The 25,222-nt window shown below is 46.1% G+C and overlaps 1 protein-coding gene across 1 annotated transcript in view; it reads right to left on the bottom strand.

Moving 5' to 3' along the window:
• Nucleotides 1–445: 445 nt before the first annotated feature.
• Nucleotides 446–25,222, bottom strand: part of LOC122370703 (glutamate receptor ionotropic, kainate 1-like) — a 33,807-nt gene continuing 9,030 nt past the window's right edge. Inside the window, exons 4-11 of the mRNA XM_043346541.1 lie at nucleotides 17,186–17,362; nucleotides 16,787–17,019; nucleotides 15,988–16,205; nucleotides 15,567–15,690; nucleotides 13,802–13,907; nucleotides 12,948–13,044; nucleotides 1,907–2,201; nucleotides 446–1,558 (exon numbers count right to left, since the gene is read on the bottom strand). Coding sequence (XP_043202476.1) covers nucleotides 1,371–1,558; nucleotides 1,907–2,201; nucleotides 12,948–13,044; nucleotides 13,802–13,907; nucleotides 15,567–15,690; nucleotides 15,988–16,205; nucleotides 16,787–17,019; nucleotides 17,186–17,362 — 1,438 coding nt within the window. The 3' untranslated portion in view covers nucleotides 446–1,370. The remainder of the gene's footprint in view (nucleotides 1,559–1,906; nucleotides 2,202–12,947; nucleotides 13,045–13,801; nucleotides 13,908–15,566; nucleotides 15,691–15,987; nucleotides 16,206–16,786; nucleotides 17,020–17,185; nucleotides 17,363–25,222) is intronic.

The raw sequence follows: 25,222 nt of genomic DNA, 5'->3' as shown, positions 1-25,222 counted from the left end.
CTCTCTCTCTCTCTCTCTATCTCTCTCTCTCTCTCTATCTCTCTCTCTCTCTCTCTCTCCTCTCTCTCTCTCTCTCTCTCCTCTCTCTCTCTCTCTCTCTCTCTCTCTCTCTCTCTCTCTCTCTCTCTCTCTCTCTCTCTGTGTTCTCACTCCTTTTCCATTAGCCTCTCTTTCTCTCCGTTTTCTCTAGGTCTAACCAACCTCCTAATCGTTTGATGAAAAATATAGATATCTATAGTTTTTTTCTATATAATTTTCTTTATAGATATATATTTTCTTTATAATTTTCTTTATATATATATATATATATATATGTATATATATATATATATATATATATATATATATATATATATATATATATATATATATATATATATATATATACCGATATATAGGGTTCCTGAAATCACCATCCGAGTACATGACAATTTATTAGATATATATCACGATAACAGGTAAATCGAAACGGCTACAACACACTAGAGATAGCTTTCACAGTTCACACAAGGCCAGCGTTTACACACATTTGCTGTGACCAGTTTCTTTAGCTCAAGCACGGCCACAATTATAAAGCGAGACGTAAGTCGTACATATATCGAAACATCTGTAGTCAAGGACAGTATCTGCATAAAATGCACACACTTGTGCACATGCAAGCACAACAAGAAACGTTGGAATAAGTTGTTTTAAAATGGGTGTTTCTGATCAATGACTGAAACAGAAATGGTTTCAACTGTGTGCCATATGTATATTCTTGAAGTCATGGCTATTAGCTATACATAAAAGGCTGGACTACCTATCCAACAGTCACTTCTTACGACTGTATATTGAGTGAGGGAATCAAATTTCAGTGCAACCGATACTGTCAGCATATATGACAAAATCTGACCAAGACAAAATAATGACAGCGATCTAATACGCTCATTTCTCATATGCAATTACCGAGGCAAATAAAGGCCTAAATAGATGACATTTTCAGCACAAAACATTGACACAATAAATGTAACAACATGCCGTTCGTAGCTACCGATATATAAAGGCCTGGTATCACAATGCAGCTAATTATCACATCACTCATCACGAGCATATCCAGCACTTTGTCTATATGCTGTCGTTATGTCTACATGCATAACGACAGTGTTTTGAAACTTGCCAGCGTTTATGATAAGGCCGACGTCCTGATACACTCTAAGGTGTATTCGGGCTTAGGTTTAACCCTAAGATGCATGTAAAGACCGTATATAGCCAACTAAGGTGTATATCTACGGTGTATTAACTATAGACGGTATACACCCAAAAGGTGTATGCATAGACCGTTACACCAAACTAGGATGTAACCGGTGTATCGATAGACGAAATACACCCTTCTAAGGTGTATCGGGCCCCTCCCCATCCCCCTCTAACAGTCTGCTGTTCTCCGTTGGACTGATATTCCCATAATCTGTAGAGAGAGACCGCCTTCCACCAGACGCTTGACGCTTGGATGGCATCGGGGTCCCCTTTGTCGGCCACTGGCTCTGTTCCTGGAGCTTCTGGACACGCTGCAGGAACAGGCCTGGAATGAATGAATGAATGAATGAATGAATGAATGAATGAATGAATGAATGAATGAATGAATGAATGAATGAATGAATGAATGAATGAATGAATGAATGAATGAATGAGTCAATGAGCTGATAAGTGAAACACATGACATGTAAGACATGAATGAATGAATGAATGAAGTTTGGTAGGATTGACAAACGGCATCATTTTGCATACTATGTAAAGAAGGCATAGTGAAGCAGTGTAGGTGTCTGCATGATACTAAAACACGCCAAAAATGACCAACAGTATTTTGGTTACATTACAAACAGCATATGTGGTTTCAAAATATTGTAAAAATGAATCCTTACTTTCTCACCTGTCTTAGCCGTCGTCTCTTTCCCCTTGAACCTGGCCACCGCCTGTACCGGTTTCCACGGCACTGCGGCGCCCTCAGAACGATGTCTGCGGGCGCCCATGACGGCCCCGGCGCCCGCGGCGCCCTCAGGGTGCACCAGGGCGCCGCCGCCCCAGCGGAGCAGCAGCTCTCGGGCGCGAGCGCGGTCCCTTTTTCGACGGAACCAGATTATTTCGGCAGCCAGGATGGCTACACTGATGGCCACGCCTACACCGAGAGCCGTGAAGGCGGTGAAAACGGTGGGTAGGCCGGCAACCTGTGGAAGAGATAGGGGGAGATTGCCATTGAGTGGCAGCTTGCAGGGAAATGGGGGAGACAGATCGACTTAGACTAGCTGCCTGTGAAGTGTGATGTAAAGATGGGGGAGGATGGCTTATGTGTTAATTAATATGTAAGGGGATTAGATATTGTTAATTGCACTACACCTTTTTACACTCAACTTAAAATAAGTCACACTCAAATTAAAAAAGGTCAAATTCAAATTAAAAAAGGTCACAATCAAATTAAAAAAGATCACACTCAAATTAAAAAAGGTCACATACAAATTAAAAAAGATCACACTCAAATTAAAAAAGCTCGCATTCGATTTAAAAAAGGTCACATTCAAATTAAAAAAGGTCACATTCAAATTAAATCTGTATTTCGTTTACCCTTTTCCAGCCATATATTTTGGCAACCGCTTGGCCGATTCATCAGCGGTCTGGAGCATCAGATAGCCCTATCATTTTAAAAACTGAATGGCTGTTTTGATGTATCCGGGTAACCGTCCCGACGCGTGGATCTCTCTCAAATGCCAAATCAGGAGCGTTTAACCCTCGCCGGACCTATTGGTTTTCTACATACGCGCCGGCCGAGGGGGGGGGGGGGGGGCGGGTACGACCCCCCCCCCCTCGCCGTTTCGCCCCTGGTGGAGCTAGCGCGTCGCGAAAAAAACGAGCGTGTGCGCCGTTACGAGACGCAGAGATTGGTACCCGATTTTAAGGTCCTAGGTCAACCGGTGACCTCTGAGGTCAGGTCAAGTGCCCCAGGGTACGGTTCAGTTTTTGGTGAATAACTTCGCAAAAAACGGCCGCAGAGCCGCGATTTTGGCAGCATCGTGTTCGCCTTGCTCAGGCGCGTCGAATGATATACTTTTTGTTCGGGTCAGGTCAACTTAGGGTGTTGACCTCAGGTCAATGTCAGGTCAGCACCCCCAGGTCACGAAGTTGGTCGAAAGAGGTCATGTCGCATATCATTCGATTCGGCAGGTCTTCCTGAGTCCATTGGTGGCTTTCCCGACTCGCTAGCTCAATTTGATCGGGAGTTATTGACGAAAAACTAATATGACCTTGATGACGTCATAAATGACGTCACGGAAAGTCAACATTGCAAAAGTGACGCATCTAACCTTGCAAGGAGTGCATCAAATCACGATTATGTGTGCTTGAGATAGTTGGAGATCGCTCCCGGCGCCAGAATAGCAGTTTGAATTTTTCCCCATTGACTTATAATGGTGAGGTCACGAAAATGACCTGACCTCATATGACCTTTAGGAAAAATCCGAGATATACAAGTTGTGAGACTCATAATGGATACTAGATCCTGCAAGTTTCATTTCCCTGTGACATCTCCTCTGGCAGTGAGGGCGTTGCGAAGTTGCGACATCTGAAGACCGTGCAGAGGTTCACTTATGACGTCATAGGTCAGTGACCTGACCTGACCCAAAAATGCGGTTGGTGTCAAAAGATGCGGCTTGGATAAAAGGTCAGGTATGCCAAGTTTCAGCTCTCTATCGCCAGCGTGTTCGGAGCTATCGCGAAAAAACCCTATGGGGGGGGGCGGCACCCGCCCCCCCCCCTCGGCCGGCGAGGGTTAAATGGCTTCGCTCACAAGTCACATATCTTTGCAAGGATTGGAACGATTATTATGAAACTCATGGCTTGTATAACTATTCTATTTTACTTGCCTATATGGGTCCCATGTGGCAATAAATTATCATGTGTCACGGTCGGGGTGCTGTTGCACGTGCGCATGTGTGGGACCCGCTTATGTATCTCAAGAACAACAAGGCCGATTGCACTCAGAGATGTTACACAGATGGGGACCGGCTGTCTGGGTGATTTTAGCAAGTCAGTTGCTGTCTCATTTTGCACATGTGCACGTGTTGAGACGAGTTTTGCATATAAAGAACGGTTAGGCCGATGGGACTCAAAGTTCACATGCCGCTAGGGACAGGTTGTTTTGGTATCCCGTTGATTTCAGTTAGGGTCAGCACATGCGCAGCGCAGAGTAATCTGAGTATCCACGGTACACTTAACTTATATGTGCTCGATGTGTGTTCATTTAGCCCTGTGGGTGTTTGGAGGCTGGTAGGTATATGTAGTGCTCTGTGCGTGCACGTGCGCATATGCAAAGTGAGACCCTAACTGACATCAACGGGATAGGGGATACCCAAATAGCTGTCCCTAGCGGCATACGGGCTTTGAGTCCCATCGGCCTAACCGTTCTTGATATGCAAAATTCATCTCAACACGTGCGCATGTGCAAAATGAGACAGCAACTGACATGCTACTCACCCAGACAGCCGGTCCCCATCTGTGTAACATCTCTGAGTGCAATCGGCCTTGTTGTTCTCGAGATACATAAGCGGGTCCCACACATGCGCACGTGCAACAGCACCCCGACCGTGACACATGGTAATTTATTGCCACATGGAACCCATAGAGGTAAGTAAAATAGAATGTTATACAAGCCATGAGTTTCATAATAATCGTTCCAATCCTTGCAAAGATATGTGACTTGTGAGCGAAGCCATTTAAACGCTCCTGATTTGGCATTTGAGAGAGATCCACGCGTCGGGACGGTTACCCGGATACATCAAAACAGCCATTCAGTTTTTAAAATGATAGTGCTATCTGATGCTCCAGACCGCTTATGAATCGGCCAAGCGGTTGCCAAAATATATGGCTAGAAAAGGGTAAACGAAATCAGGGGCGTAGGATCCTATACAGTTGGGGGGGCTTCAGCCCCCCCCCCAACCTCCTGGTCAGCCCCCCCAACTTGCCAGGCAGCCCCCCCAACATTATAAAATATCGACAAATTAAAGAAAGCTCAACTTGGCAAAGTTACAGTTTTGGGTAGTAGTAAAGCAGGCGTCACACTTCTTTTTGCAACCAAGGAGATGCGCTATAGGTTAGACTGTAGGGTGTAGGTTTTAGATTTTAGGTGCTAGATTTTAGGTTGTAGGTTGCAGGTTTTTGGTTGTAGGTTGTAGGTGAGTTTAGGTCAGGTTTGGTAAGGTTTGGTCCGATTAGAAAGCATCTCTGGAGTCCGGGTAAAGCGCCTCTCTGCTTTACGACTAACTACCCAATTTTGGCCTTAAAACTAACTGGGGGCTTTGAAAATGTGCATTGCAATGGAGAAAGTAAATCAAATTTATAAAATGACTTTCGAGTCATTTGAAAGAACATACTAGCAAAACAAAACCAGGAAGGTACACATAAAAATCAACTGTGGTTTTAGCAAGCCTGAAATAATCAATTGGTCAGCATGTTAGGACACCAGTACAGCAGGCGTCACCAAGCAACTTCGGTTGCGGTATTTTACAAGAACGGTTATCTTTATATATTTATGTGGGTTATCTCACCCAAGGCCATCTATAGATCTCACCTCCCGAACGTTGTCACACCGTTTTGGTAACAAGACTAATAAAATAGAGGTGAAATCAAGGCCGGTGAAATATCGTCAGCTGATTATGTTTATGATTATGTCAAATTTTTAAAATGATAACGTCATAATGAATAAAAATAAATTGGCATTATCTTAACCCTCGCCCGTAAACGGCGATCTGCCACCTTCGCCCATGCAGGGGGGGGGGGGTTGGTGCGACCCCCCCTTGGCGTTTGAAAACGGAGCGTCGTAGAGCTTATCGGAAACGACCAACGGATTGCTCTCGCCGAGATCTCGCGATTGGTGGTATATTTTTTGGTCCTAGGTCAACATTTGACCTACTTTTGACCGGTCAAAGGTCAAATTTTCGGAAAAATAGACTTTTTTCAACTTTCCGCGGCGATTGCGGCAAAACGGTGGGAGATATCGACTTGAAACCTTCACTATCGTGTTCCTTGATCAATTCTCTATCGTTTGGTATGTATTTCGTTTCCCTAGCTCTAAAAATGGCGCGTTGGGAGCGCCGGAAGTCGGCAAGGTCACAGTCGGCGGCAGAAATTCGAAAAATCAAAATTTAAATTTTTGAAATCTGATTGTATTTTTGGATTTGGGAGGTCCATTTGCTCCCTATAGAAGCTAATATTGCTGCATATTCCCATTGAGGTGACAAGAATTAGCAAAATAGTGGTTCGGGCGCTTTTCAAAAATAGTACCGGACGCTGTTCCTCTTGTGACGTCATAGCTCCGTGACCTGACCTGACTCGGTCAAATTTCTTATACCATATGATAGCCAATACTTGCCCCAACATGCATGGGAAGTTTCATCACGATCCATCACTCGATGTCCGTACCACCGGCAGGAAACCTCGGGCGTTGGCACTCAGTTTGTGAAAATCCGGCCGGAGGCTGTACCTCTTATGACGTCATAACTCCGTGACCTGACATGACCCGATCAATTTTTTTTCAGCAAAAGATGCGCAAGATTTGCCCCATCAGGTACCCAAAATTTGGCGGCGCTGCGCGCAGCCGTTTTTGCACTATTTCCGAAAAACCTCAGGGGGGGGTTGCACCAACCCCCCCCCCTACATGGGCGAGGGTTAAAAGGATTTGGTGGAAAAAAATTGCACATTCACTAATTTTTAACTGTTTTTCATCTTTTTTTTCCAAGATATCTCTAATGTCTCGCCTTCAGAAAAAAGCCAAATCCTTTTTACGGAATTTGACGCCATCGGAGACATTATCAGCTGACGATACAGCACAAAACTTTGCCATGTTACTTCTATGCGTGCGTTCGGCATCCGGATGATCAGGGAAAATTATCCGGGATCAGCGATAATTATCGGGGATTACGTTCGGTATCGCGATAACGAGACATGTTGAAGATAGGCACTCACCAATAATTTTCCGGCCGAGAATATCCAAACGATATTTTCCGGATGCCGAACGCACGCTAAAGGCCGCCCCACACCGGACCTCGCATGCGGGTTGCGAGTTTTTGGGTTTTCGGGTTTCTTCAAAATAAAATAATACAATCTAAGCTGAGTGACCCACACTACCATCTAACAAGCGAGTCTGCATGTTTTTAGCTTGCAAGCGACCTTGCATCGCATTCCAAAAGTTGATTTTGAGTCAACTTTCGATTTTCCTCGCTGCGAGGTCTGCGAGTTCTGCGAGGTTTGCGGGTTTTTCGTTGGAGTCGAATTTTGGTTCGTTAATTTGCGCTGGTATTGCGACTATATGTAAGTTTCTGAAGGTGTACCGGCTTCCCTGCATTCATGAATTTACCATAAGGTAGCGGTCTAATCACTCTATGAATTAGTATTATGCTCGCAAACTCAAAACCCGCAAGCCCGCAACCCGCATGCGAGTTCCAGTGTGGGGCGGCCTTAGGCGGCGCAGAAAGCAGAAAAACGCAACAAAACAAAGGCACGACACTTGACGGCTTCGTTTCGTTTGTTTAGGGGTGGGTGCAAGCCGGCCATGTGGGTGGAACTCGGACGGTAGGACGAACGATGAGGACAATTGTTCAGGGACGTACCCAAGATGGACGGGGTGCCCCACCCCCCTCGGGGTTTTCAGGAGGCCCCGTGGGCCGAAGGCCAAGGAGACCAAAATCACGTCGGAGGCGAAAGAAATTCAAGGGAATCCCAAAAATCACGTCAGGATATTCAGGGCCTCTGACCAGCCTGACAGCTAGGGTCTTTCTTACTTCCTGGGGCCTCCTGTGAATAACTGCTAGTGTCTGTGTCTGACCGCTAAGGCCCCTCTGACTCCTCAGTAGAGAGGAGGCCCTGCCCCTCTGTAAGAGGAGGCCCCTCTGTAGAGAGGAGGCCCCTTTAGAGAGGAGGCCCTCTGTAGAAAGGAGGCCCTCTGTAGAGAAGAGACCATCTGTAGAAAGAAGGCCCTGTGTAGAGAGGAGGCCCTCTGTAGAAAGGAGACCGCCTGAAAGCAGAAGGCCCTCTGAAGAGAGGAGGCCCGCTGTAGAGAGGAGGCCCTCTGAAGAGAGGATGCCGTCTGTAGAGAGGACTCCCTCAGTAGAGAGGAGGCCGGAGGCCCTTTGCAGAGATGAGGTCCTCTGTAGAGAGGAGGTCCCCTGTAGAGACTAGAGAGGAGGTCCTCTGAAGAAAGGGTGCCCTCTGAAAGAGATAAACCCTCAGTAGAAAGGAAGTCCTCTGTAGAGAGGAGGCCTTCTGTAGTTGATAGGCCCTGTGAAAAGAGGAGGCCCACAGTAGAGAGGTGGTCCTCTCTAGAGAGGAGGTCCCTCTGTGTTTTGATTTTTTTTTTTTGCAAATTTGTGTACGTACAGGTAGGTCAAGTCAATACTAGGCCGTGACTGTAATTACACCAACCAACCGTGTCAAATTGAATCGGAATTCATATGTGTACTGTGGAGTGTGAAGGAACTCCGGCTTGTACTACCATACTAAAAGAGTTGTAAAATTTGTGATTTGGAGCAGTGTTTTGACAAATGCTTTTGCAAATTTTCTCGGCGCTCCGCGCCTCCGATTCATACACCAATCAATAAGAAAGGTAACTGTAATAACACCAACGTCCAACCGTGTCAAATTGAATCAAAATTCCTTTAAGTGTATAGTCGTCTACAGAATGATGTTCCACTCCTCAGAAGCTATCAGTTGACTGGAGCGCTAGTTGTGCCGTTTATCACGCAATTAAACGCCTGTCGATTGTGAGCATTAGGACAAAGTTATAATTTGTGAACTCAGCCCGTGTGATGCGGCACAGCCTACCACTCCAGGCAAATATTTGCCTGTGAAAAGTGGAACATCATTCTGTAGTCGACTACCTAAACTGTTAAGGAACTCCGGCTTGTACTAGCATACTAAAAGGGTCGTAAAATTTGTGTTTTGGAGCTGTGTTTTGACAAACGTTTTTTTTTTTTGCAAATTTGCGCAGCGCTTCGCGCCGCCGGTTCGTTAACAGGTCAATAAGAGAGATCGCTACTGTATGCTACTAATGCATTAGGCTAAAAGTGCGGTTACAATATCAACTTCTGGGTTTTTAAGTCGGTTGATACGCCCCCCCCCCCCAGTAAGAAATCCGTGGCGACGCACTTGTATAGGTGGATTTAACTTAACCCGCGCCCTGCTGGGGGGGGTGTGTTTGAACACCCCCCCTTGTGGTTTTTCGCGAATATCTCAAAAACGGCGGCGCGAAGCGCCGCCGTTTTTGGTACACCTTATCATACATCAATTCTACACATGTTGTGAAAATTTCAGACCAAGGTCATTCAAGGTCAGGTCACCAGGTCACTTGAAGGGACCTCACCTCATAAAAAGTTTCAATGTCTGTCATAGCTACACCGAGTGACCGATCGCTTGGAAACTTTCAGCGATTGCTAAGAGCAATAGCATGTACAAAATGTATATCTCAGAATTTTGATATCGATGACCTAAGGTCAGGTCAATTTTGCGACCTCCCCATTATAAGTCAATGGGAGAAAATTGAAATGCGCCTCTTTTGGACGAAAGACATTATAAACACTCCCAAACACTGAATTACAAGTGGTTTAGACACACTGAACATGAAAATGGTGTCCGTGACCCCTGTTTATGCCCTGAGGTCATCTTAGGTCACGAATGGTATCTAACAGTTTTTCGCAAATAACTTTTGATAGAGGCATGCTAGAGCGATGAAAACGCCTTAGATGTGTTCAGCTCGGCGATACGGATCGACTGATATGCAACATGACCCTTTCCGGTCAGGTCGTGACCTTGACCTGAGGTCAAATTTTCAAGTTGACCTTTCAAGGTCAAGTTATAGTTCATTCGATGCGTCTTGACGAGAGGAACACGATGCCGGTAAAAGTAAGCTCGTACAAGGCTTGGGTCAAAAGTTATTGCAGAAAAACTGTTTCCAAAAAAATCGGCTATTTTTGCAGTTTTTGCCCCCTGCAGGCAAAACCGTTGACGTTAGGTGAAATCTGAGAAAATTACTCAGAAAGGGCGTTAATAGGGCTATCGAATGCGCTTTTCCGCGGCGCTGTAGCTCTATTGGTTCCCGAGTTATGCGTTGGCTTCTTGGAAATTGTCGACATTCGACCTGGAAATCGGCGAAATTTTGCCTTTAATGACCTCTGGTGACCTGACCTTTGACCTGACCAAAAAATTGACTGAAGTGATTTCCTCATTATTTTTGACGCTCTTTCGAACGCCGCCTTCCGCGTATCGCTGCGTGGCCTAGGAGCCGAGTTAGAAGGGGGGGGGGGGTGTTCAAACACCCCCCCCCCCCCCAGCAGGGCGTGGAAATCCAGGACCCCCAGCAGGGCGCGGGGAGCCGAGTTACTTATAACGATAAAGCTTCATCTTAGAAGCGGCGAAGACGAAATGCCTTTTGATCTCGACATACTCGCTCCCCCTCCTCCGGTCGTCAGAATTCATCCATCAGACCCGGCATGTCAGCCGACCTGTAACCCCCCCCCCCCCCACACACACACACAAAAACGTTCGCCTAGACCCTCCCTTGCCCTCTGTAGAGAGGAGGCGCCCTGTAGAGAGGAGGCCCCCGGGATCCTCCGCCCCCCCCCCCTTGGCCAAATCCTAGGTACGTACGTGCCTGCAATTGTTTCGTGCATTTTGAGAGTATTCGTGTGGCTACACGACCTACAACTTTAAAAACAAAATTATGCTTCCAATGCTATGCAGAATGTGGGGGTTTTGCGAAATACTACAACATAAATTGTTCTGTCACTGTCCTGTTTTACCGATCACAATCCGCCTAATTTGTTGATACCGCTATCGTGGCCCTAGAAGTAGTCGAGGAGGTCCGTGAAACAGACAAAAGGGAGCCATTAAACAGTCTACAATCTTGACACAAAAATTTGACCCTTCCGAAATGAAGTGGGTGATTGGTGAAAAATGAGTACCTAGATTTTAGGAAAGTGCAGGGGTACCTCCAAGGAACCCCTGAAACAGTTTGCCAAACTAGGGGATAGGAATCTAAATACTGAATCAATCAAGAAATTGAATCTCTCATCAGCCTTAAGGATAAGAAGAGCATACATATACCGTTTTAGTGGCATCACTTTGCATTTGAAAAGGGCGGGAACATACACTGCATAAATGTAGTTGCAAAACGTTGAGCCGGAATATAAATACCTACGCCTTATCTTATAAGCCTGAACTTGGATCCAGGGGGAGAAAAAGTCATATCACTCAAGTCATAGACCCGCTTTTCACCACCATGGTCCACGCTCCCTCCCCCCCCCCGGTCAACACCTTTTCCACTGCTGTTTCCCCCCCCCCCCCGCTCAGCACCTTTCGTCGCCGCCCCACCGGCGTCCGGGGTTCAGCCCCCCCCCCCCCAACCTATTTTGCGATCCTACACCCCTGAACGAAATACAGTTTTAATTTGAATGTGACCTTTTTTAATTTGAATGTGACCTTTTTTAAATCGAATGTGAGCTTTTTTAATTTGAGTGTGATCTTTTTTAATTTGTATGTGACCTTTTTTAATTTGAGTATGATCTTTTTTAATTTGATTGTGACCTTTTTTAATTTGAATTTGACCTTTTTTAATTTGAGTGTGACTTATTTTAAGTTGAGTGTAAAAAGGTGTAGTAACAACTGTATTTACTCTATTTGAAGGAATTAAATATGCTTGGGTAGTATTGTTTCGTAGCTAATAAGGATTAGTGAAACAGCTGGCAACCTGTTCAATAAATTATTCAAAGGTATTCCCAGCATGTCATTATGTCCAATTTAATAAACCGAGCTACCCGCTCTTCACTTATACAGTCTTTGAAAATAAATAGTTACCTACCTAGACTACGGAGTGACATGAGTAACCATTTAATCTGTTTTAACCAAATTTGCCCACTTGAGTTGACTCTCTTGACCCACTCCCTTGAGTTGACCTGAGCCGAACACCCACTCACTGAGTTTTTGAGCCGGTAACTCACCACCTATCCTGGACTCTTGACTCGCGAATCGTTCACTGACTATCCCCAACTCCTAAACCGTCTACTCATCGTTCTGAGTTCCTAACTCACTAAGTCACTAACTCACCACCTCGTTGAAGTCTAACTCACTAACTCACCACATCGTTGGAGTCTAACTCACTAACTCACCACCTCGTTGGAGTCTAACTCACTAACTCACCACCTCGTTGGAGCCTAACTCACCAACTCACCACCTCGTTGGAGTCTAACTCACCACTTCGTTGGAGTCTAACTCACTAACTCACCACCTCGTGGAAGTCTAACTCACTAACTCACCACCTCGTTGGAGTCTAACTCACTAACTCACCACCTCGTTAGTCTAACTCACTTACTCACCACCTCGTTGGAGTCTAACTCACTAACTCACCACATCGTTGGAGTCTAACTCACTAACTCACCACCTCGTTGGAGTCTATCTCACTAACTCACCACCTCGTTGGAGTCTAACATAACTCACTAACTCACCACCTCGTTGGAGTCTAACTCACTAGCTCACCACATCGTTGGAGTCTATCTTACTAACTTACCATCTCGTTGGAGTCTAGCTCACTAACATATCACCTCGTTGGAGTCCAACTCACTAACTCACCACCTCGTTAGTCTAACTCACTTACTCACCACCTCGTTGGAGTCTAACTCACTAACTCACCACATCGTTGGAGTCTAACTCACGAACTCACCACATCGTTGGAGTCTAACTCACGAACTCACCACCTCGTTGGAGTCTAAGTCACTAACTCACCACCTCGTTGGAGTCTAACTCACTAACTCACCACCTCGTTGGAGTCTATCTCACTAACTCACCACCTCGTTGGAATCTAACTCACTAACCCACCACCTCGCTGGAGTCTAACTCACTAAGTTACCATCTCGTTGGAGTCTAACTCACTAACTCACCACCTCGTTGGAGTCTTGACACTGGTCGCCCACTGGCACGTAGGTCCACTGACGATCTAACCGGTCCAGGATTCCTCCCTCGTCCAGTCTGCTCAGACTGGGAACAGGACGAGCTCACTGGTTATGGGCCTGTTTCAGCGCCTCCAGAAACCTCCAGACAGCTCCAGAAAGCTCTAGAATCCTCCAGAGAGCGTTCCAGCGCCTCCAGAAGGCTCCAGAAAGCTCTCGCCAAGGCTCCAGAAACCTACAGTAGCCTCCAGAGAGTTGGGAGGTCCAAATTTCTCTGGAGGCTCTGGTCTACAATTATGGCGCACATGTGCCAAACACGAATGTAAACAAAGGACTTTTGACTGATTATTTTACAACTTGAATGTAAAGAAAATTACATTGCTATAATTTTGTTAATCTTTCTTAACAAAACTGAAAACAAATTTTGCGTTTCAAGAGAGAACAATCGTCATTCTTTTGGTATCCGTGATGCCAATCTCCAGAAATCTCCATATTCAGATATTTAGATATTCGAATATTCATATATTTCTATACCTATTCAGATATTCAGAGCGAGTTCACTGATCATCAGTACAGCCGGGTCAATATTCAGATATTCAGATAATCACAACGAGCTCACTGGTCATTAGCACTGCCTAATCAATATTCAGATATTCAGATATTTCGGTATTCAGATAATCAGAACCGGAGCTCACTGGTCATCAGCACCGCCTTATCAACATTAAGATATTCAGATATTCGAATATTCATATATTTCGATATTCAGATATTCAGAACGATTTCACTGATCATCAGCTATACAGGCCTGTTACATGCCTGTTCAATATATCTACTGTGTTACTTACTGATAGTTGAAGAATATCCTGTAGGGTGAGTTATTTTGCAGTGCCATTGCGAGCACGGGTGAAAACTGTTCAGCTCGAAAACTGAACAGGCTACAGTCTTCAGCTCCTGAAAAAACGGGTGACGCCATCTTTGTTTACTCTTCAGATAGTACCGCAAGAGTTCGATAAATGTAATGAAATATCGATAATGAAAGCAATCATGGTAATAGGAAATAATCAACACATCCTTGCATATGTTGTTTTAAAGTCATTTTTTCCAGGAAATTAGTTATGTATAGTCACTTTTCGGATTATTCTCTGGGATAATAATATATAACTCACAAGTCCACAAGTGAGTTATATATTATTATCCCAGAGAATAATCCGAAAAGTAACTATACATAACATCCTTGCATATTAACCCGCGCCCGGCTGGGGGTCCTGGATTTCCACGCCTTGCTGGGGGGGGGGGGTGTTTGAACACCCCCCCCCCCCTTGTAACTCGGCTCCTGGGCCACGTAGCGATACTCGGAAGGCGGCGTTCGAAAGAGCGTCAAAAATAATGACGAAAACACTTCGGTCAATTTTTTGGTCAGGTCAAAGGTCAGGTCACCAGAGGTCATTGAAAGCAAAATTTCGCCGATTTCCAGGTCGAATGTCGAAAATTTCCAAGAAGCCAACGCATAACTCGGGAACCAATAGAGCTACAGCGCCGCGGAAAAGCGCATTCGATAGCCCTATTAACGCCCTTTCTGAGTAATTTTCTCAGATTTGACCTAACGTCAACGGTTTTGCCTACAGGGGGCAAAAACTGCAAAAATAGCCGATTTTTTCGGAAACAGTTTTTCTGCAATAACTTTTGACCCAAGCCTTATACGAGCTTACTGTTACCGGCATCGTGTTCCTCTCGTCAAGACGCATCAAATGAACTATAACTTGACCTTGAAAGGTCAACTTGAAAATTTGACCTCAGGTCAAGGTCATGACCTGACCGGAAAGGGTCATGTTGCATATCAGTCGATCCGTATCGTCGAGCTGAACACATCTAAGGCGTTTTTATCGCTCTAGCATGCCTCTATCAAAAGTTATTTGCGAAAAACTGTTAGATACCATTCGTGACCTAAGATGACCTCAGGGCATAAACAAGGGTCACGGACACCATTTTCATGTTCAGTGTGTCTAAACCACTTGTAATTTGGTGTTTGGGAGTGTTTATAATGTCTTTCATCCAAAAGAGGCGCATTTCAATTTTCTCCCATTGACTTATAATGGGGAGGTCGCAAAATTGACCTGACCTTAGGTCATCGATATCAAAATTCTGAGATATACATTTTGTACATGCTATTGCTCTTAGCAATCGCTGAAAGTTTAAAAGCGATCGGTCACTCGGTGTAGCTATGACAGACATTGAAACTTTTTATGAGGTGAGGTCACTTCAAGTGCCCTGGTGACCTGACCTTGAATGACCTTGTTCTGAAATGTTCACAACATGTGTAGAATTGATGTATGATAAGGTGTACCAAAAACGGCGGCGCTCCGCGCCGCCGTTTTTGAGATATTCGCGAAAAACCACAAGGGGGGTGTTCAAACACCCCCCCAGCAGGGCACGGGTTAATTTTAAGTGTATATAAAATAGGTATGTACTAAACATTATACAAATAGCTTAGTTGTAGGTACATAATATCCACTTAAAACGCGTCAGCAGGACGAAACAATTTGAATGATCATAATGATTAAAAGCAGTCGTTAAAAGATAACTTTACTAAGCTAACTAATGGATATTTACCCGTGTAAAATTTGAAGAAGGCCAGCTTATCGTCTGTTTTCATTCTTTGCTGTATGACGTCATCATCTGACATCACTTCCACGTGCTTCTCGAAAATCCGCTGAAGGGTTCTCTTATTAGCAGTCTGTACGAAAGGATGTTTATTAAGTCCCCTTTTCCAACGCTTTAGAAAGTTTCGAATAAACATGAATCCATTGCTATTTGTATTCAAAATTGACACAAAGGAAGGCTAATGAATGCCACTAAAATGGCGTGGAAAGGATTATTTCTATTTCATTTTCTTATGATATTTGTAAATTTATCTCAGCACAATAAGTACGATAAGAGATTTTGACTTATTGTGCATTGGAAGCATCCAATTTTGTATTTTTTCCATGTCAGCATTTGCATGAAGTGTTAACATTTCTTATGATTCACTTACCTTGAAATCCTCCACATAGATCGTGTTATTCCTGAGCGCGAGCGTGTAGCTGCCATCTTGCAGGAACTCATCAAAGTTTTTAATGGGCACGTCCTCATTTTTAATGGCCAGATACGAGGTGAGGACGGCCGAGTAAGATGCATTGATCATGAACATGGCAACGAACAGCGTCCAGAGAAGAAAACGAGAGCCCAGGCCGTCTGGATTGTACTCGGGACCTGAAAATAGAGGGGTGGGGAAAACGCTTATAAAAGAGCTGAGATACGTTAGTATTCTAATTTTGTATGTGATAATGCCATGTGAATGTTTCTTCGTGAATGTTTTAACATTGGTATGACAATGTGTTCTGATTCGTGCTCAAGAATAGACCTATGACCTTGGTCATGATTACAGGGATGAGCACACGATGTAAATAAATAAATACAAAACCGTCCAAGATCATAATCAGGGCCTCCCGAAAAGAGGCCGTTTGAGGATTGCTTGTTTACCATCCTTGTATGTATTTGTGTAGCAGAAGAGAAAGGTTAGTAGAGGGACACTTTCTGACAGAGAAGAAAGTATTCGGACACAGACCATGACATGGGTTTTGGGAGGTTTTAGAATTCGAAGGTTTATGAGATATTTATCTGCGATTAGTATTCTGCAAAAATGGCGTACTTCTATGGACTTCACTTCCGTCTCATTGATAATGCAACATCTAGCACAGTGTTTTACGTTAGTTCTTTACTTAGTATAGGTACGTACAATACTCTCGATCTTATTGAATGCACACTGCACAGTGGATCATGCCTCCACTCACCCTGCTGAAAAACGGCGCACATTGCGATCACCAGACAGTCCCAGAGTCCATAATTTCCCTCCTTAGTAGCAGCCAGTCCGTATTGCCGTTCAGCCCAGTATAAGGCCGCCATTGCCCACCATCCAACCACTGTGCAGAGTGCTAACGCTAGCAGCAAAGTCCAGTGAAAAACGAACAGGAAGGCGCCGGAGATCGGGTCGCCACCGGTGGGCTTGTTCATGAACACATGTTTCCTGTGGATCAAGACAAGTCATTGTGAGTTGCCAATTGCCATAATGGATCTAAGAGCAATGCTGTTTTATCCACTTTTCTTTCTGGATAATAGGTATAGTGCTACTCTCGTTTTGTTTATAGAGAGAATATAGCATTAGGAGTAAAGTAAGGAGTAAAAACACTCACCAGTGGTGTACGATCGGGTGTGTGAAGTCCACATACTCCTTTCTCTGGTTGGAAACACCCACTGCTGAGACCGCCACATCGGCCTGGCCTTCCACCAGAGTTTTCATTAATCCCGTCCAGTTACCGGTGTGAAGCAGCATTCCAAACTGGCCGTCCGGGGCACGCTGTACAGTGTAACTGCGGGGTAAAGGGAGTATAACGACGGTATACCTGCGGTGTACTGGTGGAGTATGGGCCACGGGGTAAAGGGAGCATAACGAGTTACGACGGTGTATCTTTGGGTACTGCAGGGCAAGGGAGTAAGACGACAGTGTACCTGCGGACCTGCGGTGTACCTGTGGAGTACGAAGAAAGAGAGTACAGCGATGGTGTACCTATAGAGTACAGGTAAAAGGGAATACAGCGACGGTGTACCACCAAGGATTACCTGTGAGTGTGGAGTATGGAAAGGGAGTATAACGACGGTGTAACCGCGGAGTACGAAAAAAGGAGTGCCTTCCTATATACAACGGCGGTGAGCCTTTGGGTACATTGTAAGGAAGTGAGACGGCGGTATACCTGTGGTACAGGGCAAAGGGAGTAACGACAGTGTACCAGTGGGGGTATAGAAAGGTAGTACACCGACAGTGTACATGTGGAGTTCGGGTAAAAGGAGTAAATAGCTCTGCCTTTAGTGCAGATTACGGGGTAAAGGGAGTATAACGACGGTGTACAGTATGTCTAAAAAGAATGTACCGTCGCCACTACGTGGCGCTGGTGTCGCGAGCCGGTAGTTGGCTGAATCCGCACCAGACCACACATTCCCAAGCGCTAGGTGACAGCTGCGCAGCGGCCGGTAGTAGCGTAAGCCCGAACCTTCGTGACACGACCCGGGGGGGGGGGGGGGGGGGAGGGGAGCGGGCGGGGCAGCGCGTGTATGGAGGGGTGCTCCAGCAAGCTGGCAGTTGTCGCGGCCAAAGGTCAAGGGGTCACACACCAAGCGAACGGACGCTGATGTGGGTTCGTGGGGATCATGAACTTGTGTGTGGTAGGTGCCGTCTTGCGATGCACGGGTGATACGCCAGGTCTAAGCCAAATGATTCAGGGGAGAGCTGAAGAAAAACACCTGGTCAACTACGGCGAATAATGGTGCTGAAAATGGAAAGTATGGGTCAATGCAAGCCTTCATGACTATAAACAACTTTTCAGAGGACGCAAAGGCCAGCATTGAATAACGATATCCGGATCGAAATTAGCAATGAGTTATAATTACATACCGAACTAATAGCGCTGCAAAACCCTCCTAGTAAATTGTCAAGTAGGATTATACCCACTTGAATTAAACTAGCCTAAATAAAATTGTTAATTAATTTCTAACACTGACGTTCTTTATCATACGATAAGTATGGGGTTAACCAAGATTCAGCATCTTCCGCGTTCAAACAATCACCTGTAAGGCTAGAACATTAACCCTCGCCCTGGCAGGGGGGGGGGGTCGATGCGACCCCCCCTAAGGTTTTTCGAAGATAGCGTAAAAACGGCGGCGCGCAGCGCCGCCAAATTTGGCACAGCCTATGGGGCAACCTTTTTACATATGACCTGAAAATTTCAGGTCCGGGTGACCTTGGGTCAGGTCACCAGGTCAGAAAAACCGGTACAAGGTCATGGTCAAATTTCAATTTTCTTTTTGCACCTGTCCAACTCACAGTTTTGGACTGATTTCCTTCAAACTTTCAGGATGTGCTAAGTTCACCGAGTTGTATAACATATAGTTCGGGTTTTTTGAGGTCACTGACCTGAGGTCAGTTAGAGGTCATTACGTCGTAATGTTAAGCCTATGGGAAAATACTTAATTCGGAAAATACTGGAGATATTCGCTTTGTTCTATCACTTTTGTGCTTTGAAACCACAGTAATTAACAGCAGGTCACTTGGTGCTTCTTTGTTTGGTGTACTTATCCATGGGTCAGGTCAAATGAGGTCAACTGAGGTCAAATGACGTTTTTGCCAATAACTTGGCACATAATGACGCTAGAGCTTAAAAAATGGTATCATTGTGTTCCTGGTGATCAGCCGAATCGAATGATATGCGATATGATGCAATTTGGTAAACTTGAACTTAATTTATTAATTTAAGTTTACTTAAAATTTAAGAAAAACTTTAAGTACACTTAAGCAAGCTAAAAAGTATACCATTCGACGCGCCTTGACGAGCTGAGTTCACTGGTGCTTTTCTTTTTGCTCTATCTTAATTAGATCAAAAGTTATAAGCGAAAAACTTTTGACCTGTTTTTAGCGAAATTTTTACATTTATACCCCCCAAAACCCCCCTAAATATTGACCTAGAGCAACCAAATTTGCACAGGGACGAGAACTCCAGGGGGCCCACCTACCTACCAAATTTGGTGTTTCTAAGTGCCATAGGAGCCAATCGCGAGGGGGGGGGTCGCATCGACCCCCCCCCCCCTGCCAGGCCGTGTTATGAAAAATGCCCTGCCAGGGCGAGGGTTAATGGCCAGGTAAAAACATGGTCGGGGTTTGATTAACCGGATTATAAGTCGATTTTTTTTAGTCGGGATTTGATAAGTAGGATTTTTTACGCCAACCGCATTTTAAAGTCAAGTCAGGTCACTGATCTATGACGTCATAAATGAGTAGTCCTAAAATGAACTGTGTGAAACTGTCCTAAACTGTCCTAAAATGAACATTTTAGGACTGTGTGCGCAGTCTTAAAATGTTCCAACTTCGCAACACCCTCAGTGCAGAGCTTTCATAGGGAAATGAAACTTACAGGATCTTATAGTATGATCGAGAGGTCTCACAACTTGTATAAATGTATATCTCGGATTTTCTGAAGGGTCGCCTGAGATCAGGTCGGTCTCTCACCATTAAAAGTCAGGGGAATATGGAAATTGCTAGTTTGGTCCGGAAATGATATACAACTATCTCAAATTATCAAGCACACGGAATCGTGATTTCATGCGCTCCTTGCAAGGTCTGATGCTTCAATTTTGCTTTGTTGATCTTGCGTGACGTCATTTATCACGTAACTAGGGCTATCAGTTTTTCGTCAATAACTCCCGATCAACTAAAGCTACCGAGTCGATAAAGCCACTAATGGACATGAAAAGACCTGCCGAATCGATTGATATGCAATATGACCTCCTTTGACCAGCTTCGTGACCTGAAGGGCTGTGACCTGACCTTGACCCAAGGTTAACACCTTAACTTTCGCCCGTATTGGTGTTTTTCCAGCTCCGCAAACGAAGGGGGGGAGGGGTCCGTTGGACCCCCACTTGCCGTTTCGCCCCTGATCGAGCTAGAGCTTCGCGGAAAAAACGAGCGTGTTGGCCGTGACGAGAGGAAGTCGATGATACCCAATTTTAAGGTCGTAGGTCATCGGTTGACTTTCCAGGTTAGGTCAATGACCCAAAAGTCGGGAAAATCGGGACCTGTTAGAAAGTCGTAAAGCGTGGCTGCTATAGGGTTTTCGGGGTGCTGATCACGAATATCATGTTAGTTTTGATCACAGATGATGTCTTCATGCATTTAGGCCAGGTCGGGTCAGGTCAGGTCAGGTCAACCAGTAAGGGTATTCGTAGTAGGTGGAAACCGCCTCTGACAGCTTCGCAACATGTTACGAGGGCACCAAAACTACTTCGTAAATGTTCATATGGCTGCTAAATTCGAATTCAGCTCCTAAAACTGGCCTAGAAACATGTAAAACTCGAAAAAGTGAACCGAGGTCATCAAAGGTCAATGACCTGACCTGACTTTCCGGTGACCTTGACACCCACCCTAATGCATGGAAGCAACATCATATCCCATGTTTGAACGCTTAAAACCACGAAAAGACTGCAAACGCGCCGCTAATGCGAGCCGACATACGCCGAATCGCGATTCCGGCCAAACATGGTCTCGAAAAGTAGGTCGCAGGTCAAAGGTCATTAAGTTCAGGGTCATGACAATTTCAGGGTGGGTGTAAAATTGATTAACGCGAGGGTACTGAAAGTTTCGTCGCGATCGGCCGCTTTTTACGCGAGTTATTCGCGAAAAACCGAGGGAGGGGGGTCCGTTCGACCCCCCCCCTCTATACGGGCGAGGGTTAAATTGATCTCACCCGAAGAAAAAGTATACCATAGTGTAATAAATAACTATTTAAGTTATTTATTACACTATGGTATACCATTGGACACGCCTGAGCTAGACAAACACGATGCTGCTAAAATCGCGGATCTGCGATCATTTTTAGCGAAGTTATTTACCAACCACCGAACCTGTGCCTTGGGCCACTTGACCTGTCCTCCGAAGTCATCGGTGACCCTGGTCCTTAAATCGGAGACCAATCGCTGCATTTCGTAACGACGCACACGATCGTTTCTTTCGTGAGGCTCTAGCTCAATTAGGGGCGAATCGGCGAAGGGGTTGTTTCCTCACTTCCAACCCCCAACGCCCCCTCGGTAGGGGAGAGTGGGGTAAGATGCCCAGGGTGGGAAAGACGCCCTACCCCATCTAGCGGCGAAACAATGAATCGAACCTGGAAATTAATGTTCATAGCGTAAAGCGGAAGCCTGCCTTGTTAACTGCACAAAAATTTACGAAGCTCAGTTGGGCAACGGATGGCTGGTGATTGCATGTTTTTTATTTGCTGCTTTCAAAAAATATTTTGGTGTCAAAACATTGTAAATATCAAAGAAGATAGATAATTTTTGGGTCCCTTGTTATAGTCGTGATACATTAACATGCGTGTACTGTGTCCCAAACAGTTTGTTTCAGGGTGTAGTTTTATGGCTAACAAATTGTACTGATTTAATGTTACTTCGGTACTTTGGGGTAAGATGCCCCCTGTCCTGATGGGGAAAGACGCCCCCCCCCCCCTATATCCGTAGGCTGTCCTTCAAGCAGCCCGTCAAATCATTTATTACATACTTGTGATGAGAGACAAAAGCCGATCTGGGACTATTGAGAGTCCAGTACGGTCGGGTGCTCCCCATGCCGGCCTCTCGGCCCACACAGCGACTTTTGGGGCGGCATCTGACTCTGAGAGCCCTCACGACGGCCTCTGTGGGCCCCATTATTGGATCCAGGGCCCCTCACGACATCCTTTGAGGGCTCCCACGTTGGCTCCACGGGCCGCGCTGGCATCTGAGGTACCCACGATGGGCTTGAGGGCCCTTAAGCATCATGAAGACCTATAAGGGCCCCACAGTGGTCTCCGAACGCCACCACAGAGGCTTGTTTGGCCGCGCTGGACTATGATGGCCCTAACGATGACCTCTGAAGCCCCTTACGACTACTTTTGAGGGCCCTTACGATGACGTTTGGTGTCTACTGCAGGCTCGAAGGGACTACTGATTCGTTCAGGCGATTCACGTGCCCATTTATGTCACTTATAGTGCAGGGGGCATCTTTCCCAACGCCAGGGGGCGTCTTTCCCACCCTGTGGGGTAAGATGCCCCCTTTCACTTCTTCAGGAAAATGCTTGATAGCAAAAAAAAAGTTATCATATTTCAGGCACGAACGTGTGATATTTTTGGAGAAAAATGATGTCGGCTTCCGTTGAAACTCCAAGTCTTTGCTTTCCGATCGTCATTTTCGAATAATATATGACATAGTAAAACCCTGAGCATCTTTCCCCACTCTCCCCTATTCAGAAAACCTGAAGGTCCGGTGAGGGTTAAAACGTTTCTCCTGAACGAGGAAGAAATGTAAAAGTCAAAGCTCTATAGACGTCCTGTAAAAGTGGCCATAATAATAAATTCGTTAGAAATAAGATGCTTTTTAAACGACTTCCTCATATAAAATCGGGTGCTGGGACCAATCTTATAAACGCTTTAGAATGGACAGGGCGTCACTGGCTAAAGTTTGGGTGCAGAAAACGGCTATTGCCTAAATGCAAAATGGTTTTCATGCATTTCAGTCAATTGTATATTGTCGGTCCCAGTGGCCGAGCTAAAAAAAAAATCGGTAGTGTTTTGCATCTTTTACGCCCTAAGAAACTACACCATCTATCGAAGTGGGCGGGCTTATTTGAATGGGAGGGCGCATTATGCACGAATCGTGTGCTTTCGTTTGTTTTGGACTGTATTTTACCACATCCACTGCTAGTATCACTATAAATATTATCTAATGCCGTGAATACGACAGCATTCCATTTATAAGATTGGGTCAATGGAGTCGCGCCCCGCGAGCTCGGTTTTCCGCTGGGCCGCTACAGGCCAGGAAGTCGGTCTTCGCCTGAGGGCAGGACAAAGGTCAGCGAGGGAGCGCGGGGTCAGCCAGGTATCGCCCAGTGCCGAGCGGATGCCGCTCCCTCCCCTCTCTTCCCCTCTTCTCCCCTCCCCACCTTGGTATAGATGGGGAGGGACCGAACTGCCAATGACATGCGAGCGGTCAAGGCCGCTCGCGCGGCAGCGACCCTGGCGGCCGGGTGCCGCAACTGGGATTCAGCCAAGTTGCCGAATCGCCTCCTGTGGGAGAGCCAAACCAGGGGACATACTTTTTAGATATACTGTACCTGCGGTGTACGGGTAAGTGAGGAGGACGGTGCACCTCTGCAGTACGGGCAAAAGGCGTATAGGTATGAAGACCCCTGCCTTGTCGTCTAGCACTGTTTTGTGCTGGCAGCAGAAGTCTCGGCCGAGAACGACTTGGTAAATCAGACCTGGAATTACCAGCATAGGCTGGATGAATTGCAAAGCCTGTATGGAGAATGACACTTCTGCCTGTGTAGTGACCTGTATTCTCTGCCCACCCGCCTGAGTTATTGCTCCAAAATGCCCTCTGCGGGACGAGTGTTTCGGTACGACCGTCTGGGCGAATTCTTGTCCGATCATTGATGCGTCGGCTCCAGAATCAACCAGGGCCCATACGCTGCGCCCTTCGACTTCGATTTTGATGACAGAAGCGCGCTTGGTGTTTGGTTCTTGCCCCGGCATTGCCGGAGTATTCTCCACAGCGCCAGATATGTCGCGTGCGGGGCTCGAGGGAGCGATGCCCCCTGCTGCGACTGGCGTTCTCCAGCATTCGGGTAGCGCGTGCCCGTACCGTCCACAACCCTGGCAGGGAATACCGGGCGGAATCGCGCTCAGTTTTGCCCTCGGGGTAGCGGCTCGTGCTGTCCGTTTATGTCGGTTTGAAAACTGCGGACAATCACGTTTGAAGTGGGCGGTATCGCCACACAGGTAACAAACGCCTCGTCTACTGCCGGTCGTTTTGCGGTGCTCGGTCAGCTGGACTTTCATTTCATTCAACTCACTCCGGAGTTCTCCAAGAATGGTCAGAATATCTGGTGCCTGTCCACCCTCGATGGATTGCGCTTCTTCAGACGAAATTGCCACAGCCGTGTCATGACCGGCGGACGCCCGCATAACGGCGAGAGTGAGGTCCTTTTCCCAAAGTCTCTGGACAACTTCCTCCGCTTTTTGAAGCGACAGCACAGTGTGGTCATTGTGCAGCTTCTCTTGAAGCTTAAGATCGCTCAGACCACACAGGAAGTGATCTAGCGCTATATGATCCACCTGTTCTCTGGATAACCCCGGGTGTGCCAGATTTGTAAGTTTTCGGACGCCGCGCCGACCGCGCCAATGTTAGGTCGAAAGGCAGCGTCTCCATTTGTGATGTATTAGGTCGGGTATCACAACGGCAGCAGCAGCAGCAGCACGCGTGGCGAGCCCCAGGTCCAGAATGACCGCCGCCCCCGGCTGCGGCCGTGACCCCACGCCGCCGGTGGCAGCGGCGCGCCCAGCGGGAGGCGGCCCGCAGAGGCGCACCCAGCAGCGCGCCGAGAGGGACGCCTCACCCCGGCCACGCAGCGCATAACACAGCCAATACATAACAATACATAACCCAACAGGTATATCGAGGGTGTATCTGTGGTGTACTAGTGGAGTACAACTAAAGGTGTACAAGGACAGCGACGTTGGTAGTAAACCACACCAATATGTTTCAGGTTTGATATGGATCCAAGATCGATAAACACATATAAATATATCCTCTTATCCTGCCATAATGTCTCCTGAAATGATTCGAAACTTTTTAATAAACGTCACGAAAATAA

Source organism: Amphibalanus amphitrite, unplaced genomic scaffold (assembly GCF_019059575.1).
Source record: "Amphibalanus amphitrite isolate SeventyFive unplaced genomic scaffold, NRLGWU_Aamphi_draft 001161F_arrow, whole genome shotgun sequence".
Classification (NCBI taxonomy): domain Eukaryota; kingdom Metazoa; phylum Arthropoda; class Thecostraca; order Balanomorpha; family Balanidae; genus Amphibalanus; species Amphibalanus amphitrite.
This window is presented reverse-complemented; position numbering and strand designations above follow the sequence as displayed.